Raw genomic sequence first — 20,751 nt, forward strand, 5'->3', positions numbered from 1 at the left:
GTTTATGTGTTTCTCAGTGTTTCCATTTAAGTGTTCAGAGTCAGTGATAGTTATTTGTAGTGTTAGCTTATGATTTTTAATGTATTTTATCTGCTATTATGACCCCTTTTTATTTGGAATTTTAACTGTCTGTGACTTTTCATATATTTTCCTCCTTATCAGTTTTGCTAGAGTTTTGCAATTTGACCTTTCACACATTTTATATAAAAGCCTGCCAGGCTCTAGTTTCAAGCAGTATGACCCTCCAACCCGTCATCTTGTGTGGAGGGGTTTTATTCCCCTTTATTCTGAAGAAGCTAAGCTCCTGGCTGCCCAATGCCTCTCTCAGAATGCCGTGTCCTGCTCACTGTATTTTGTTTCTGTTCATCTGGTCCAGGCAACGTTTATCTTGCTCTTAAGTCTAACTTTATATCTTCTTTGTATGTAATTTTCACTCTTTATGTCCCTACAGCAGAATAGGTTTATCAAAGAACAAGATCTTGAGTCCAATCAAATCACAGAGTACGGAGCACTGTATTGGTACTTTACACACAATATTTTCGTTACCATCTTACAGGTGAGGAAAGTAAAGCCAGGAACAAGTGACCTGCCCAAGGCCACTCAGGTAATAAGTGGCAGGGGTACCTCCAGAACTGGTCATTCCTTTTCATCACCTGCTCTACCCTAAGCTTGATCCTCACTGCATCCCTTGGCGGGGGTAGGGTTATGTTTTAACTTCATCCTTGTAGTTCATGATCCTTATGAAAAAAAGGCTTTAGCAAAGTGAGATTTACTGTTAACAGATATACTGCTAAATGCTATGAGGGACAAAATATGTTCTTGTACTTGTCTTTAGACTTTGCTGTAAATTTCCTTATGCTTTGATTGGCCATTGAAACATTTACTTGGAATATTCCTCCTGGTAGTTTTCATGCGAAAGCTTATAAAATATAGGATCTTTAGAGTCAGTAAATGTTTCCAACAGTGTTTACCTTTAGTACTTATTTTTTTGTGTTATACCATGTGCACTTATATCCTAAAAAGACAAAAGTCTTCAAGTTTGGGGTTTTCTACCTTTAAAAGTCAAGAAGCCAGACTTTTGCTCAGTAGAAAATATGATTATGCAAGTAACTATAGAACTGTGTGTAAGTACAGCTTCATTAATCAGTTATGACAGTTGAAGGATGTTCTTGAAGGAAAGATAAGCATTTGCCAGATGTAAGCATCTGGCCTGTGGTAGATAAGATAAGATAAGGACAGATAAGCATCGGCCTGTGGTAAATCTTAGATTTAAAGATCTATTTGCAGAGAAATATAGACAGCTACCAGCCTGGGCTAGGAATTTTTAAATGTCTCCTTTACCTGAATGAAATACAATATAAAATAGCATGCTTTTGCAAATTAACAACAAGCAACAACCCCTTCATTTTCATGCAGAATTATGTGGTATTTGACCAAATGGGAAAGGTTATGTTTAATTTTTAATGTTGATCCTATGGACATATATGAATCTATGTACACACGTAATATTGATAAGAAATACATAATTTCTTTGGAAGCACTGACAACTTAAAAAACAATTAAAAAATTGCGTAAAATGCTTTTCAAATAAAAACTCCAACTCAGAAGGACACTTCCACTCTGAAAGCTATTTTTGTTCTTTCAATCTTTAAAATAGACCAAGGAACAGTAACAATTACGTTTTTTATTTCCTACGTAAGAGTGTTCCTTTTATTCTGATTCTGTAAAATGTTTTTTTCTGAAGGAAACTTATTACTTTACACTTTTTATTGACTATTTTTGTGTTCTCACATCTTTCCCACTATCTCTAAGCTCAGCATTTCCAAGAAACTTGGAAAACAGTCTCATTGTTCTGATGGGCACTTCATTTAGTGCCCCAGATGTGAATTTCCTATATACATATTTCTCCTTCAAAGGAATTTGGGGCCATAAATCTTGGAATTTTCGTTAGTTTACTCTAGTGAATTCTCGACAGAGAACATCCCCTCACGTACTGATGTGTGGCATGTGTCACAGTTCACTTGGGTGGTGACAAGACTAGCTAATGGAAGTGGACAGGACGTGGAATGTTAGGGTGACTCTGTCTCTAACAAGGAGCACCCGGTCCACAATATCTACACATGGAAAACCCGGGTCCAGAGAAACGGATTCACTAGGAATCACCATCACCATCATTTCCTGGATCCTGAGGGGGTCTAGATAGGCAATCGGTTATTTCTGGTCGTCCTTTCCACAGACACTTGAGATACACATGTACTTGAGATATGAGCTTAGCAATCTAGATTTTTATGATTTGTGTTTGATCTTTTATGTCATGTGACTTCAGATGGATTTTGTTTTGCGACTTGAGCTCAACTTTTTTTTTTTTAAAGAAATTTATTTTATTTACGTATTGCTGCGCGGGCTTTAGTTGCGGCGAGTAGGGGCTACTCTTTGTTGCTGTGCGTGGCCTTCTAATCGCGGTGGCTTCTCTTGTTGCAGAGCACGGGCTTCAGTGGTTGCGGCATGCAGGCTCAGTAGGTGTGGCTCACGGGCTCTAGAGCGCAGGCTCAGTAGTTGTGGCGCACGCGCTTAGTTGCTCTGCGACACGTGGGATCTTCCCGGACCAGGGCTCGAACCCGTGTCCCCTGCATTGGCGGGCGGATTCTTATCCACTGTGCCACCAGGGAAGCCCTGAGCTCAACTTTTAATCTAATATTCTGTTAATATCTCTGAAAGACTTCCTTAGTAGAGAATAAAGTATTTAATCTCACCTCTTTAAATAAGTGTTATTTATGATTTTTATTGAATTACTATAATTATTAATTTTTAGTGTGATGTAATCGTGGTGTTGATTCTTGACTATAGAATGAATTCAAAGTTATTAACAGCTAATAATTAAGTGTTTAGCATTCTGCTAAATGCTTCGCATATGTTACCTCATTAAAACCCCAAATCCATATTAGTATCTCTATTTATAAAAAGTGGACTTTGAAATTCAGAGAGATTTTGTTGACTAGCCCAAAGTTATACAGAAACTAAGTGGAAGAACTGAACTTCAAATGAAAATATTTCTTTCTCAGTTGCCTAATCATTATAAGATTATAATACATTCTACTATTAGTGCTTAAAATCATTAACTGTAAAGCTTATAAACAATGGAAATGAAATAGTACAAATCACGAACTCACAAAATTATAATGACCTCCATCTAACCAATATAGCCGGCTTTAGCAAACTTCGTAAAATGTAAGAAATGTTTGCTTTCTTTCTTCCTCGCTCCTCTATAAAGAGAATAAAGAAGTATGCCTACCATTGTCCCATCCCAGCAGAGGTCCCCAAGATGGGGTATATTTGTATGTGTAAGCAACACAATAAAACCCAGAAGCATGGATGCAGCAAAAGAAGAGAGAAATATTTCCTCAAGTCTTTTGGATTCCCTGAGGGAAAAGCAACAGGGGAGGGAAGAGAGGAGACGACAGGTTGACATGGCTGGTTTTACATGCCTTGTGTGTGTACCCTGCTCTTGCAATCCTTACCCAGCTGTCCTCACAAACTCAGCTGTGTCACCAAAGCAAACAACGAACCAAATGTCGACACCATTCATTATGTGTCTAAAGGCAGGACAAAAAATTCTTAAAATGCAAAGTCTTTGACTCCATTCTCTGAAGTTTGGTATATAGATACCCTATTACTCCGATGTCTTTTTACAAATAAAACTGGAATTTGAAAAAAAAAAAAACTGGAATTTGATTATTTCACTGGAATATTCCATCTAGTTCTTAAAGAGAGTCAAGATTTTATTTCTATCAAGTTTTCTCCATATGTTATTGGGGTAGTGATTTATAATTCTGGTTTTGAAATATCTTCTAATATCTCTGGTTATCTCAGAAGATGCCAAAAAGTTTTCAAAAAGTCCTCCAAAAAAAATGTTGAAACATCTCTAGAGGGCTGTTAAAATAATTCCTCTATTTTTCTCCTTCCAGAATCGCACCATGCCAAACTACAAACTCACTTATTTTAATATGAGGGGGAGAGCAGAAATTATTCGTTATATATTTGCATATTTGGACATAAAGTATGAAGACCACAGAATAGAACAATCTGATTGGCCTGAAATCAAGTCAAGTAAGTAGCACAAATGTAGTTCATGGAAATGTATGTAGAGAAAATGTTTCTAGAACCTTTTGTCTTTCCTCAGGGAAAGGAAAATAGAAAGGTTTTAAAATCTCATGTAGCTTTACACTGAGAAGCAGCAGTTCAGGCAAGTTAAATAAATGTTCTGTGACCCAGAAAATTTCCTACTGAGGTGAAAACACAAACCTGACAGAGGGGGCATATAAAAATAACACAACATGAAGCTTTATCAAAAGAGCTGAAATGGAGGAAATACTGAAGTCAAACTTTTGACCATTGGACTAGCCTGGCCTTACTCAGATATCAATAATATTTGGATGGTAGATAAGATGAGCTGCTGTAACAGAAAACAAAACTCAGATAGCTTAAATAACAAGGAAATGAATTGTACCACATAACTGAAAATCCAGAAGTAGGCCAGGTTTCAAAGGATGGCTTTATCCATTTTTCCTCCTCAGTGTGTTGGCTAAATCATGAAGCTGGTAGCAATATGTTTGCTGCAATTCCAGCCTCGCAGTGTTGAAAAGCAATTTTGAGAGGCTAGAGGAGAAAGCACTGCTTCCTTAAGTGTTCCCAGAAGAATGAGGAAAAACTTTCCAGGAGACCTCAGCAAACCTCTCATGTTTCACTGGCTCAGATTGGGTCACGTGTCCATTTCTGAACCAATCATTGGCAAAGGGAGTGGGAAGAACCTTAGAATCATCTAGTCTACCTCTGAAGTAGGGGATGGAAGCAGTTTTCATGAGACTTTGTGACCATATAAGAGAGGGGTGGGTACGTGAACAAAACTGGGGTCTGTCTGATCAGAGGAAAGAGCAAATTTACAAATTGGGCGGGTAACACAATGAAAACATGCTACTTAGCACTCAGGACAGTGAGGAAGAATTAGAAATATTATTAAACAAACAAAAGTGTGTGGTTTTCAGTTAAGTTGTAAGTCATCCTCTAGATGCTTGCCATGTTCCCTGGAAATACTAAATATTAAGTGTCTAAAATTTATATTTTTATGCTAGATTATTAAAATTTCAGATAAAAATGAAGCTGAAGAAAACAACTATATAGCATTTGTAGGCTATCAGAATTGGATAGTCTGCAGACCCTATTTCATTTAATTTCTCTAGCACGTCAACACAGGATGTATTATTGTTTCTATTTTATAGTTGGATTAACTATTAATTTTATAGTTGGAAGCACACAGAGTTTAGGTATTTTTTCCAAGTTCACAGCCCTAGCAAGGTACAGCTGATTTTCAAACACAGGTCCATCTAATACTGTAGCCCAAGTTATTTGCACTAGATAATGCCAACAAAAATAATACCATGATAATTGATGTATTCACAATAAGTATTGCCACTTGACTTTTGGAAGCATGAGTTTCTCTGAAGTCATTGCCCCTGTAATTACTCCTTTTCTTATCAGAGAACTCTTCTCCGATGGGATAGAATATCTTATTTCCTGTTCTTCTGAAACTTTACCTTTAATATCCGAGCATTTCTTCTGATATCAGAATTTGTACATGAGCTTCTGTGGACATAAAATAGGTGAATATTAAATTTATCCATTAAATAAGTCAAGATGAATAGCAAGTTGTGGAGGTATTACATATAACAAATTCTGCCTTTTAGTTTTTAGATATAAGTTCTTTGTATTCTTTATACCCTATTCTACCTTAACTTTTCATTATGTTATTAAAAATGGAATTACTGCATTTTCTTAATGTTTTCACATATTCTTAGAATTGAAAGGGATCTTCAAGTTAGTGATGGTTAAGCTACAGTTTCAAATGCTTTAACATACACCCAACACAAAAATGGCTTAAAGAGGATAAAAATGTATTTCTTTTGCATAAAAGCCCAAGTTAGTATAGCAGTTCTACCCCGTGATGTTGTCAATGATGAGGCTCTTTCATTTCTGTTCATCTGCACCCATAGTGGGTTCTTATTGCCACAGTGTGAACAGTTCACCCTCCTTCCATATCCCAACTCACAGAAAGCGCAGAAGAGGGAAGAGAACACACCTCTTCCTTTTAACAGCCTGACCAGAAAGTTGCACACATCACATCAGTTATATCTGTTTGGCAAGAAATTAGTCACATGGTCATGCATTACTGCAAAGGAAGCTGGGAAACGTTGACTTTATTGTGGACAACCATTTTCCCAGCTAAAAATCCAGGATTTTATTACTTTGAGAAAAAAAGCAAAGAATAGATATTGAAAAGCAGTTTCTATTACAAATTGTATCTGGTATCATCTCCTGTCCAATTTAGGGATGCTCTCTAGTGTTTGAAACTCGCTATGACCATCCCCTCTGCTATAATCTAGAATATCATTGGATATTTCTATTAAAATTTTCTTCCTGGTCAAACCTGGTAGATTGTACACATGTGTTTAATCTCTCCTTTAATAACATTAAAGTACTTAAAAAAAAGTCACCACCCCCCCAAGGACAAAGAAATCAACCTTGAATATGATAGCACAAAATTCTGGAAGCTAGAAAACCGGTCAAAGAATGGTAAGGTGACTTACCATTAAGGCCAGTGATGCTCAAATATAAGCCTGGAGGAGGAGAAGGCAAGCTAAATCACCCCAGAGATCCTCCAAAGGGTCAGGAATTGGTTGCAAAAGATAACTTTAAGAGCTGAGCTGATACAGGGTTGCCTGGAAAAATATGAAGAAGCAGTATGACCACAAGTTCCCTCTCTCTCCCTGGAAGAAGCATAGAGATTACTTTCAAGAGGATGGACCAGAGGATTCTAGGACACCAGGCATGTCTCGGACACAATGCTACAGTAAACATGGCATTCAGTGGAAGTCTAGAAACTAGATGGTGGGACCAACAGCCCTTTCCTCTGCTCTACAATCAATGGCAACCAGACTAATATCCCTCACACAGGAAATGGGAGGAATTCTCTCTGGGGAAGCTGATCAGTCTAAGAAAAATGTCTAACAGATACTGAACAGATGGGGATCCCTCAATGAATTTGCCTAGCCCAATCTGTGGGCAAGCCCCTCCTATGCACACTGAGATTCCAGTGAGCTTTTACTTCTTTGCCCTTTTAAATAGTAATGGCAAGTCAAAAGTTAACCCATATTTGCGAAAACTCTCTAATATAAAACAGACCTAAAACCAAACACCTCTGGAGATGTCAAGATGGTATAGCAAGAAAACAAGTTCAAAAATATAAAATCCTCAGAGAAAAGAGAAGATATTCTATACAATCTTAAAGGAATGTACGGAGACAAAAAGTTCTTGGAAATGAATGTCGGATACAAAGAAATCAATAAAATGATGAAAACTAAGTAAATCCCCCAGAAAGCACAATAGGATAAAAATGAAAAATAAGAGAAAAAAGATAAGGAAAATTGAGAATGAAACAGTTTAGGAGGTCCAACATCTCCATGAAATTCTGGGAAGGGAGAACAGAAAGAAGAGGGAGGAAAACTTAAAAGAATCTTCCTTATACAAAATTGAAATTATGTCCATGTGGCTTTCATACATTGGTCTTGGACTTACCATTTTAATCCATGGAGAACAAATTATTTTTTCTCTCACATCCAGTTATTATAAGACATTTAGTAAATTCAAGACATCATAGAGAAAAAGCCATTGCAGTACAGTCAGTTTAATGAAAACGCTCTGAAGATAAGGAAGGTCTTTGGCTGAATTCAGAATTGAGTCCCTAGGTAACTCATTACCTGTATCTCTATTTAGATGTCAACTTTTGGAGCTTCCTTGATCGTTTCTCTGATCATTATTGTGAAATTCAGTCCACCCTTCCCACCCCTGACTCTACTTCTTGATTTAGGTACTGTTTCCTATGGACTGTCTGAGATCTGCAATCACATCTAGGTTCAAAGGACAACTCTCTTCTCTTCCTGGAGTGTTCCATTTATTTCCCCTGGTTTGGGTTTGCTCACCACCCAAGTAGAACAAGCTTCTGTTAGACTCTGTCTGCTAATTTACGTGTAGTGCCTGTGCCTGCAAGCATAGGAACAGCACAGAGCAGAATGGGACCATCACTCCTGGCACAAGTGTACACATTTTACTAAGACGTTTTACCAAGATCACAGTAGCTATGTTGGCAGCCATATCATACTGAGGCCTTGCATTCAGCACCACTAAATCTCTTAAAGCTTTTTGACAGGTGCTCCTGTTAAGTTACAACTCCAACACCATGAAATTCTTTTTTTCTGGAACCAAATAAAGGACTTAGCATTTGTCTTCTTAAGTTGCTTCTTGTTAGATGCAGCCCATATTCCAATTGTTGGCAATTATTCCAAGCTTGGCTAAAATGCTTCCAGTAGCTGAAAGCTTACCACCTCATAAGAAAACACATTCCATTGTAATAGCTCCAAAGGTAACAGAATTATTCTTCATCTTGAGTTAAAATATGCCCTTTAGGACTTCCCTGGTGGTGCAGTGGTTAAGAATCTGCCCGCCAATGCAGGGGACACGGGTTCAAGCCCTGATCCGGCAAGATCCCACATGCCGTGGGGCAACTAAATCCTTGCGCCACAGCTACTGAGCCTGCTTTCTAGAGCCCGCGAGCCACAACTACGGAGTCCATGCTCTGCAACAAGAGAAGCCACCGCAATGAGAAGCCCGCGCACCACAACGAAGAGTAGCCCCCACTCGCTGCAACCGGGGAAAATCCCGTGCGCAGCAACAAAGTCCTAACGCAGCCCACCACCAAAAAATTAATTAATTAATTAAAATATGCCCTTTAAAAATTTCTTCTTGGTTCCCATTCTGCATTTTAGAGATAGTCCAAATAAGTAAGATTATTTTTCCATTTGATAGCTATGCCATATTGGAGATGGTTTTTATGTTCCACTTCATTTGTTCTGTCCTCTTCAGTGAAGAGTGGTAGAAGTTCTTCAGCCAATCCTCATATCATGTGATTTTTAGACCCTCTCTAACTTGGATACTATCCTCTGGGCTTGCTTTGATTTTTAATGTCTTTCAAAAACATGGCTCTTAGAACTAGAAAACAGCTGAGTAAGAGTTCCAACTGGATTTCACCTCTCACTTGGCTCTCCCCTCTATCAGGTGTGTGATCTGGACTACTTCTATAACCTCTCTTCATCTCATTTCCTCATTTATAAAATGAGATGGTAGTTAATACCTACTTCATAGGGTTGTTGTAAGTACCAGAAGACTGAATGGGCACGTTAAATATTTAGTACAATGCCTAGCACAAAAGGAAGCTCCCCTCAAAATGTCAGGCATGTTAATTCCCTCTTGATTACATACTTTGCTTCAAATAAGGCATCACAGTTTGTATCAGTTTTATTTGGGACTTTGTTTTGCTCACTGCAGTATCTCAAACACCTGGAATAGTACTTGGCACACTTATTAGGTAAGTGTTCAAAGATGTTTTTATTCCTGATGTGAACTGTAGTTCATCTTGTACTTATTCAGTGCAAACGAAAGACGCTTGAAGGTTGATTTTAGGAGCTGTGTTACAGTCATGGGATTATGAGTGGCACTTTATTCTTTTCCCTCTTTCCAAAATAATTATATGTCCCAACCTAAGGCACTGGTTGGGAAAATTGTGATTAATTCATATGGCAAAATGTATGCTTTAAAAAGTGATGTTTTATTGATTTAGAAAGATTTAAAAAGGTATCATCAAATTTTAAAAAGTGGTTTACAAACATATATACATTATGATTTTGTTTTGATATGTATATGGGAAAGCAATTAAAATATTTATCATTGTGTGGTAGAATTATTTTTATTTATCTTCAACTTAGAATTTTTCTATAATGAAGAATAATAAATTATTCTCTGACAAAAATATAATAGGTTTAGATAAGAAAACAAAGTAGGATTTACAGATAAGTATTAATACACCTGCTATGAGTCTGTCCTATATTTGTACAAATATGCTTGTCGCTTACTATATACTTCAAATGATCAATAAGAATTTGGTTAAGTTCCTCATCATAACTCAATATCAAACTCTTCATATTCCTCAGACTATGGTTTTAAAGAATAATTAATGTAATCTCTGAGGACTGAAAATTTAATAAGGCTTTAAAAGTTTAAAAAAATTATATAGTAAGTATGTGAGATAATATATAATATATATCGATAGTATCACTGTAAACTTGGGGTTTAGACCCAGTTCTGTCACTAAGTCTATAGCAGCTCTTCTAACAACTCTTCTTTTCCCCTTTTCTAAAAAAATTGAGGTATAGTCGCTGTTCAATATTATATAAGTTGCAGATGTACAATATAGTGATTCACAATTTTTAAAGGTTATACTCCATCCATAGTTATTATAAAATATTGGCTGTATTCCCCATGTTGTACAATGTATCCTTGTAGCTTATTTTATACCTAATAGTTTGTACCTCTTACTCCCCCACCTCTATCTTGTCCCTCCCCTCTTCCCTCTCTCCACTTGTAGCCACTCATTTGTTCTCTATGTCTGTGAGTCTGTTTCTTTTTCTAACAACTCTCTTTTTTTAAACTTGTAAAATGTAAAGATTCCACTAGAGGATGCCTAATGTCCCTTCTAGAATAAATATTCAAGAATTCTGTAACGTTACTATCATGTTTTATTTCCACAATTATCAGTAAAATGGAAGTATTATAACTTGATTTTGTTCTGGAAGTTGATTCTTTGCTCATTTTATGTTAAGCTCTTCCATTTGGCAAAATTCCCATTTTGGAAGTCGATGGATTGAACCTTCACCAGAGCCTAGCAATAGCAAGATATCTGACCAAAAATACAGGTAATATATTGTGTGTAGTTTTTGATAACTGAAATAAAAACACATGGCATATAGTCAATATTCATTAAGTAATGTTATTACTGAATGGGATTAAAATATAGTGCAAAGGAGAATGGGACTCAGTGCCAGAGAAGTATAAATATACCATCTCTACCAGTTTAATTTCCCCTGAGTTCCCTAGACAATTAATTTTATACTGCCTACAGTCTCTCCTGCCCCACACTTCCTTGTCCTCAATCCCTTATTGGAATTTAGCTGAAAAATTAGACAGATGTGTCTGAACCCAAACTTTTGCTAGCATGCATATCACAGGTTATCAGAGAAGATTAATTAATGGGAAATACGTGTGGCATAGGGAGGCTGAAATGACTCATACTATTAAAATCATGTACCCAATGTCTTTCATCCTAATCATGCTAAAAAAAATAGAAGGGGAGTCTTCTTTGCCTCCATAAAGTGCCATCTGAGGCCTCCTGAGTGGGTAGTTGGCTACTGGACTGTTTAGCGTATGCGCTAACGTGATGAGATGAGGAGTAATAAGGGAAACTTAGTTCTCATCTTTACCTGGTGCCTTTCCCCATCTTATGCTCTGCTGTCTTCTCTCTCCCCTCACACTCTCATAACACTCTTTTTGAGTGAAAGGCTACATTTGGCTTCTTTTAAAGACCCTTTCTTTATAAATAATCTGCAGAATCACCATGTCCCACTCCTGACACTGACACCCTCTTTGCTACCCCCAAAACCACTATGATCCAAGCTGTAGAGACATGGTTATCTTTTTTTTTTAATTCGTTTAATTAATTTATTTATTTGGCTGCGTTGGGTCTTCGTTTCTGTGCGAGGGCTTTCTCTGGTTGCGGCAAGCAGGGGCTACTCTTCCTCGCGGTGCGTGGGCCTCTCACTGTCTCGGCCTCTCCTGTTGCGGAGCACAGGCTCCAGATGCACAGGCTCAGTAGTTGTGGCTCATGGGCCCAGTTGCTCCGCGGCATGTGGGATCTTCCCAGACCAGGGCTCGAACCCGTGTCCCCTGCCTTGGCAGGCAGATTCTCAACCACTGCGCCACCCAGGAAGCCCGAGACATTTTTTTTACCAATAAAATGGGCCATAATTACTAGACCTTCATTTTTGGACCAAAGTAATGTATGTATGTTAAAAATACAAAAATTTGTGTTACACTAACACATTTCAGCCAACAAAAGTTTTTGGAAGTTTAAAAGAGATGGAGGGACTTCCTTTGTGGTACAGTGGCTAAGCCTCTGCACTCCCAGTACAGGGGGCCTGGGTTCGATCCCTGGTCAGGGAACTAGATCCCACATGCCACAACTAAGAATCCACTTGGAGAAACTAAAAAAAAAAAAAAAAAAAATCCCACATGCTGCAACTAAAAATATCCTGCGTGCCGCAACTAAGACCCAGCAGAGCCAAATAAATTAATAACTAGATAGATAGATAGCTAAATATAAGAGATGGAGATGACTTCTGACTATGGAAATTTGACTTTGAAGTGGAAATGACATTTGAGTTGAGCCTGAAAAGATACCTAGAATTTCAAGAGAAAGATTTGGACTTGAGCAGTGTTTCTCAAATTTTATGTGCATCAGGATCACTTGGAGGCTCGTTAAAACAGATTGTTCAGCCTTGTCTCCGGAGATTGTGGTTCAATAGGCCTAGGGTGGGAAATCTGCATTCTTACCAATTTCCCAGGTGATGCTTATGCAGCTGGTCCATGGAACTCACTTAGAGAATCTCTGGACTAGAACATTCCAGACAGAAAAAATGGCAGGAGAAAAAGAAAAGAACTTCAAAATTTGCTGGGTGGAGCGGAAGCAGAAAGAGAAAGGGATGGAAAAATAGATTCTGGTAAGAAAGAGCCAGAGTATTAATGTCATCCCTTAAACAACTGTAGAGTTTTTTGGGGTTTTTTTTGCAGTACGCGGGCCTCTCACCGTTGCGGCCTCTCCCGTTGCGGAGCATGGGCTCCGGACGCGCAGGCTCAGCGGCCATGGCTCACGGGCCCAGCCGCTCCGCGGCATGTGGGATACTCCCGGACTAGGGCACGAACCCGTGTCCCCTGCATCGGCAGGCGGACTCTCAACCACTGCGCCACCAGGGAAGCCCCTGTAGAGTTGTTTTTAAATTGAGATAAAATTCACATATAACATTACATTAGTTTCAGGTGTATGACATAATGATTCAGTACATGTATATATTGCTAAATGATCACACAGTAAATCTAGTTAACATCCATCACCTCACATAGTTACAGATTTTTTTCCTTGTGATGAGAACTTTTAAGAACTACTCTCTTAGCCACTTTCAAATAGATGGTATTCTTAGCTATACTCACCATGCTGTACATTACATCGCCAGAGCGTATTTATCTTCTAACTGGAAGTTTGTATCTTTTGACCACTTTCACCCATTTTACTGCCCCTACCCCTGCTCCTGCCTCTGGTAACCATCTGTTCTCTGTATCTATGAGTTAGTTATTAGCAGTAATTTTTAAAGATTCCAGTATGAGTGAGATCACACAGTGTTTGTCTTTCTCTGTCTGACTTCAACTTTAAATTTTTATCTGGAAAAGCAACATAACCATGGCTATGAACTTAGGAAGATTATTCTGGCCATACTTTGTTTGGCATGACTGCAGGGGTGCCTATTTGGGAAATATGAGAAAGTTTGTGAAGATAGAATCATCCTAGGGTTAGAAGACATACTGGCATGTGGAGAGAAGTCTATTTGAGCAGGAGAGTAAGGGCCAGGCAGACGACACCTGGACATAGTTCCTTATTCCCATAGCTCCTTGGCCTTATCCTCTTCCTCGTCCTCTTCTTAAAAGAAAAAGTTCCTTAACTTGCAGTATCCTTTCCATTGTCTGTCTTTCCCAGTTAGTCGTAAGTGCCATGCAGGCAAGGAATTGATCTCCTTTGTTCACTGCTGTAGCCCCAGTTGCGGCCGACCCCAAAGGATACATAGAGAACTATCCCAAAGGAACTGAGAGGGCTTCCCTGGTGGCGCAGTGGTTGAGAGTCTGCCTGCCGATGCAGGGGATGTGGGTTCGAACCCCGGTCCGGGAAGACCCACATGGTGTGGAGCAGCTGGGCCCATGAGCCATGGCCGCTGAGCCTGCGCGTCCGGAGCTATGCTCCGCAACGGGAGAGGCCACAACAGTGAGAGGCCCGCGTACTGCAAAAAAAAAAAAAAAAAGGAAGCTGAGAATACGGCTCTGGAATTTAGGACTAAACTGTTGAATGAGTCATCTGTATAAAATTGACAGCTGAAGCCTTGAGTGTGGAAGTCAAAGTAGGGATGAAAATGAGTGAAGAGACCTTATACAATTCGGAGGGATTTCTCAAGGTCAGAAAGAAGAATCAGTCTTTGAATATCACATACGTGAAAATATAGATAGCTTACAGAAGAACGCTAATTACTAAGGCATTTTCTTTCACTTTTAACAGCTTTATTGAGGCGTGATTTACATACAGTTCACCCATTGTCAGTATATACAGTTCCTTGAATTTTAGTAAATTTATACATTTGTACAAAAGCAACCTATTTTATATTTTTATTTTTTATTAAAGTTACAAGTTATAGGTGTACAATATAGTGATTCATAACTTTTAAAGTTACACTCCATTCAGTTATAATAAAATATTGGCTATATTCCCTGTGTTGTGCAATATATCCTTGTAGCTTACGTTATACATAATAGTTTGTACCTCTTAATCCCCTACTCCTATATTGCCTCTCCCCGCCCCCACTGGTAACCACTAGTTTGTTCTCTATATCTGTGAGTCTGCTTCTTTTTTGTTATATTCACTAGTTTATTGTACGTTTTAGATTCCACATATAAGTGATATCATACAGTATTTGTCTTTCTCTGTCTGACTTATTTCATTTAGCATAATACCCTCTAAATCTATCCATGTTGCTGCAAATGGCAAATATTCTTTCGTTCTTTTTTATGGCTGAGTAATATTCCATTGTGTGTGTGTGTGTGTGTGTGTGTGTGTGTGTGTGTGTGTGTATATATATATATATATATATATATATACACACCATATCTTCTTTATCCATTCATCTGTTGATAGACACTTAGGTTGCTTCCTTATCTTGGCAATTGCAAATAATGCTGGTATGAACATTGGGGTGAATGTATCTTTTTGAATTAGAGATTTTGTCTTTTCCATATGTATGCCCAGGAGTGGAATTGCTGGGTCATATGGTAGTTCTATTTTTAGTTTTTTGACAAACTTCCCTACTGTTTTCCACAGTGCCTGCTCCAATTTACATTCCCACCAACAGTGTAGGAGGGCTCTCTTTTTCTTTTTCTCCACATCCTTGCCAACATTTGTTACTTGTGTCCTTTTTGATGATAGCCATTTTGACAGGTGTGAGGTGATATCTCATTGTGTTTTTGATTTGCATTTCCCTGATGACTAGTGATGTTGAGCATCTTTTCATGTGCCTGTTGGCCATCTGCATGTCCTCTTTGGAAAAATATCTATTCAGTTCTTCAACCCAGTTTTTAGTTAGATTATTTGTCCTTTTGATGTTGAGTTGTATGAGCTGTTTGTATACATTGGATAGATATTAATCCCTTATCGGTCATATCATTTGCAAATATTTTCTCCCATTCAGTAGATTGTCTTTTCATTTTGTTGACAGTTCCCTTGGCTGAAATGCAACCTATTTTAGAATGCTTCTACACTGAATCATTTTAGAATGATTCCTTAGCAAAATGATGGTCAGCGAATGGCAGTAAAGAAAAAAAACACTTCTATTATTTTAAACTTATAATTCCCAGGAAGCAAACAAATGCTCCTGACAAAAAATTATCTGCACATGTAACAGTAATTCTTTCTACAAGATAAATGATAATGTATGTACAGGTTATTTATTGTAGTATCACTTGCACTAGCAAAAGACTGGAAACAAACCTAATCAGTTGAGGCTAGTTAAATAAATTGTGGCACTTCCACTTAAAGGAATCCCATGTACCTGAAAAAAGAGCAAGGATGCCCTTAAGGGACTTGTAAGAAAAGACCTCTAGGATATATGGGGGAGGTGTGTTTTGAGTGGGATACCTATTCTTATTTTCATTAAGAAACAATGGAAGAACACAAAATAAATGAATGAAAATGGTTACCAATATGGTAGGTAGGTAAGGAAGCAAAATGAAGTGAATGGGTCAGAGGTGGAAGTTAGCCTTCACTGGATACTGTTTTATATTGTTTTGAATTTTCGAACCATATTAATATATTGCCTATTTTAAAAAAAAGTTTTAGTATAGTAAAATAAATTGAGCATATTCTTGGGCATAAAATGGCCTGTCTCTATTCCATAGATTTGGCTGGAAAAACAGAATTGCAACAATGTCAAGTTGATGCAGTCGTGGACACATTGGACGATTTCATGTCTCGTTTTCCTTGGGCAGAGAGAAAACAAGATATAAAAGTAATGTGATCAGTTTGCTGTTACTGCTATTAATCATATCCACTTGCCAAACATTATGTTAGGTGCTTTTCAAAGTTCCTTTTTATCAAAGTAAGACATACATCTAGTTTTAAAATATCAAATTATATTAAAAGGTTTAAAACAAATTACTACAGTGATTCCCAGCCTTACCTCTTCATATTAACCCTTCCTCAGATGCAACGCTCATTTTAACACTTTTAGCTGTTTCTTTAGGATTTATGTATCTCCATCTTTTCTATAGGATATGTAAATATGGCTTTCTTTGATTCACAAATTTTAGATAGTTTGGGCCTCTCACTGTTGTGACCTCTCCCGTTGCGGAGCACAGGCTCCGGATGCGCAGGCTCAGTGGCCATGGCGCACGGGCCCAGCCGCTCTGCGGCATGTGGGATCTTCCCGGACCGGGGCGCGAACCCGTGTCCCCTGCATCGGCAGGCGGACTCTCAACCACTGCGCCACCAGGGAAGCCCTAGATAGTTCTGATAGACTTATTATGGTAATTAGAATTTATCTCTTACATAGTCATTCTCTTTGCTTCCCTTCCCCCAAACTCATAATATTAAAATTTTGTGGTGAGGGGGCTTCCTTAGTGGCGCAGTGGTTGAGAGTCCACCTGCCGATGCAAGGGACACGGGTTCGCGCCCCGGTCCGAGAAGATCCCACATGCCGCGGAGCGGCTGGGCCCGTGCGCCATGGCCGCTGAGCCTGCACGTCCGGAGCCTGTGCTCCGCAACAGGAGAGGCCGCAACAGTGAGAAGCCTGCGTACCACAAAAAAAAAAAAAAAAAAATTGTGGTGAAATCTATATTCAGTCATTACATTAGTATGCCTATGCAGATATTGTACAAAACTGTGCATTGTGGTATACTTTGATTATATTTCCTTTCTCACTTTCCTCCTCAAATTAGTAATTGTCTTTTTTTCATTTGCTTAATTCTTTTTTACTTTTATTGCTGAACCTTCCCACACTATCCAATGGCCTGCCAATGCAATTTTTCACAAAGTCAATGATATCAGATCATCTACTGTTTCCATTATTTTCTTGGAGTTATCGAGCCAGAGATTTCCATTCTCCTTTGTAGAGCTGTCTAGGTTTTTGCACAGCTGTCATCATTGGACTTCCCTTCACTGCCATCCCAGGAACGTCTTTCTCTTGAGCTGGAGTCCTGTTTCCTGGATGATGTCCTCTGTTTTTATTTACTCCCTTGTTTACATCTCCAGTATTCATATCTCTTATCCTCAAGACTTCTTCATGTAAAATTTTGGAAACTGTTGTTATCCTCATTTTCCAGATGAAGAAAGTGAGGTTCATGTAGTGTAAATAACTTACCTAAGGTTACTTAGCTGGTAAGTGGTACACAAGGAATTCAAATCCCGACACTCTGGCTCAGACTCCATGTTCTTAACCCTGGATGTAATGCCACAGTGGTAGCAGCCATTCAAAACAGCTGTGCAGGAGTATTTATGTACATGTTATGGCTTAAGGCCTGTATCCAAAAGCTACAGCACAGAACAAATGGCAGTCTTATCAACTTACTTAAGCATATTTATTCTAAATACTGTTTAATTAGGACCCTCTGATTTAAATAGAGATATTTGGAACATAAAAGTATTCACATTTACCGATTCCTTGACATAAATGTAAGGTGTGTGGGGACACACACACACACATACGTATATATACAGATACCTGACTGACCAGAACAAAGTCTTAAATAAAAACTCATCTTTGAGGATAAAAACACATTTGGGCTCTGGAGTCAGACTGCCAGGCTTGAATCCTGATTCTTTTTACCAGTTGTCACTTAACTCCCTATCAACTTTTCACATTCTATGTCTGTAAAGTAGGGATATCATAGAATCTGCTTCAAAGTATGTTGGGAGGATTAAATGGTAGCATAAGTACCTACGGCTAGGTGGAAAGTGTTCACTAAATATTAGTTATTATAGTGTTTTTATATAATTCAGTGCTCATTGTTTTTCCTTTTCTTTGTCAGACATGACATCTACATTTCACATATCCTTATAAATGCAGAGACAAGTAGATGCATAATCCTCTCAATTTAGAAAAAAAAGTATCTAAAGGTTTTTGTTCCATGTGGGCTTGCCCTTCTCTACTTCTCTATTTTTCCATTCTCCTTTTCTCCCAAAGGAAAATGTTCTTTGAACATTTATGATAAGGGGAACTCTACCTTTATATTAGAATAACAATGCTCTTACATGCCACCTACCTCAGAAAAACAAATTCACAGGACATATTCCAAGTTCATGAATAAATCATATGAAGGGACAACATGTTGCAGAAATAATTGCGAATAGCTAGACTATCTGATTAATAAGCAGGACCTGGCCAGAATACAATGAAAAATACACAGTTCTTTTGCATCTCATTACTTAGTCTCTCCGTAGTGGGTTGCATTGCTGCCACCTTGTGGTCAGATAAAATTTTCAAAAGCAGAATATTGATACAGTAAAGATGGATGAACAGTGAAAATAGTCCTCTTCTTATATGTTCTTTAAAAATCTATCGAGTACACATAATTATAAATGTTTCATGCTAAAAATTCCATTTCCAATTTAAAATTAAAAAAAATTAAAGGCAAAATATGTCTCTGAGCATTGGTCACACTGATAATCCTTGAATTTATCACTAGTGTTTCTGTGGTTATTCAATGTGTCTGTTTCAGTTTCCTCATCTGAAGAACAGGGTAGGGGGTTGCGGGGTGGGGGGAGGGTGATGGATCAGCAGGACTGAAGGGACAGCAGTGGCCCATTTCCAATCCTAAACGATTTGGGCAGTGTGGATTTTAAAATGGTGCTTTGGAGAAATATGCAAACCTCCCTAAATCCTCTAAATGTCATTTGATAGAATACAATAGCAATGACTTTTCAATGTGCAAAAATCTCCTTCCTTATAACTCTCTGGGGGAGGTGGGAGGAAATTTCTGAGTCCACCAAGTAGAGGAATGGCTATCTAGGGTTTATCAGAAAATGCATTTTAAAAAGGATATGTAAGAAAATTTTATCTTCTTTAGGTTATTTTTGTGAGTATTCTTTAAAATGACTCTTAAATACTAATGGTTATGCTGTTTAGCAATTTACATTTCATTAGAGTGATATGATTCTCACCAAACACATAAAGAGAACCTGGGCTAAGGAACTCAAGAGAGCAGAGATAAGATTTTTATCTGGCACTGCATATACAAAGCATTGGTGTACCTTAAGCTGTGGAAATGCACAGTAGAAAAAGTAGCAGAATCACCCAGGTGAACGCACAGGAGTTTTTGGAAAGCTGTACAGCATCTACATCCTGTTCCATTTAACTCCCTCCTGTTTCTAGCTATTCTAGGACAGCCAAGCTGGCTATTACCTCCCCAACTGATGCTGATCTAAGCTAAGCTATGGGAAATGTCACGTGTTTCTGGGCCCATTGCCTCTTAGCTCACAGATTCTGTGGAAGGGACTGAAGGATTCACACTATTTTATTTAGAACTATGAATATCTTAACCATAGAGAGAGAACCTTATGTACAAAGGTGGTATAGAACCGTGGAAAGCATGTAAAGTCAAAATAATGACAAACTTCCCAACCTTCAGTACCTGAAATGTGGCAAACCTATGTAAATCTGTAATGATGCTTTTGCAAACTGTGCCCTACAAATATAAGGCATTATGTTATAATAATCTATATTACCCAGCTAAGTCATAATAGTAACAGGAAGTAAATTGGTGAGAGATTTATCCACTATTTGACTTATCTTAATAGAGGCTGATTTTATTACAGATTTTATAATATTCATTTGTGAATATTAATGATATATGTATATTTTATAATATTTTGAGTTTGGTTTACATTCCATATCCACAATACAAACCAGCCTGATTTTCGTATATAAACAAACAAATACTTCTTACCAAGAAAGAGGCCATGAGTAAATTATTTGGTCTTCAAAGATTCAAGTAAAAACACAAAGATAATTTTTTTAAATGGATATATCTGTTATTTTTTCCCAAGGATATTATTTGGTTTGTAATAATATCTTACATATTATATCAAAAGGGGGCACCTTGGATTCATTTTACAGATGATAGTCAAGGCAGAGAAATCTCACCCTAAGGTACAATGTCAAGCCAAACAGAGGAAATCTGCCCAAGAACATTACTATTCATTATGGATTACTTCTGTTAAGTGTAACTGTGAGATGAAAGACTGCTAAACTGGAGGAATCTTACAAAATAATAATATTTTATTAATAACAGTCTTACAAAATAAATTTTATTTACAAAATAAATTAATTTCTTTACCTTTAGTTAAATTATTTCACTTTAAAGGGAGTGAGCCTAAAAATGGTAGGGAATTTTAGAAATGTAAAAACATAATGGAATAATTTTCATTAACAAAAATTAAGATAAAAA

At 37.8% G+C, this 20,751-nt stretch overlaps 1 protein-coding gene across 1 annotated transcript in view; it reads left to right on the plus strand.

The window, feature by feature from the left end:
* Window positions 1-3,974: 3,974 nt before the first annotated feature.
* HPGDS (hematopoietic prostaglandin D synthase) overlaps window positions 3,975-20,751 on the plus strand; it is a 28,837-nt gene continuing 12,060 nt past the window's right edge. Inside the window, exons 1-3 of the mRNA XM_032633037.1 lie at window positions 3,975-4,107; window positions 10,767-10,859; window positions 16,207-16,316. Coding sequence (XP_032488928.1) covers window positions 3,975-4,107; window positions 10,767-10,859; window positions 16,207-16,316 — 336 coding nt within the window. The remainder of the gene's footprint in view (window positions 4,108-10,766; window positions 10,860-16,206; window positions 16,317-20,751) is intronic.

The sequence above is a fragment of the Phocoena sinus genome, chromosome 5 (genome assembly GCF_008692025.1).
Source record: "Phocoena sinus isolate mPhoSin1 chromosome 5, mPhoSin1.pri, whole genome shotgun sequence".
NCBI classification, from domain to species: Eukaryota; Metazoa; Chordata; class Mammalia; order Artiodactyla; family Phocoenidae; genus Phocoena; species Phocoena sinus.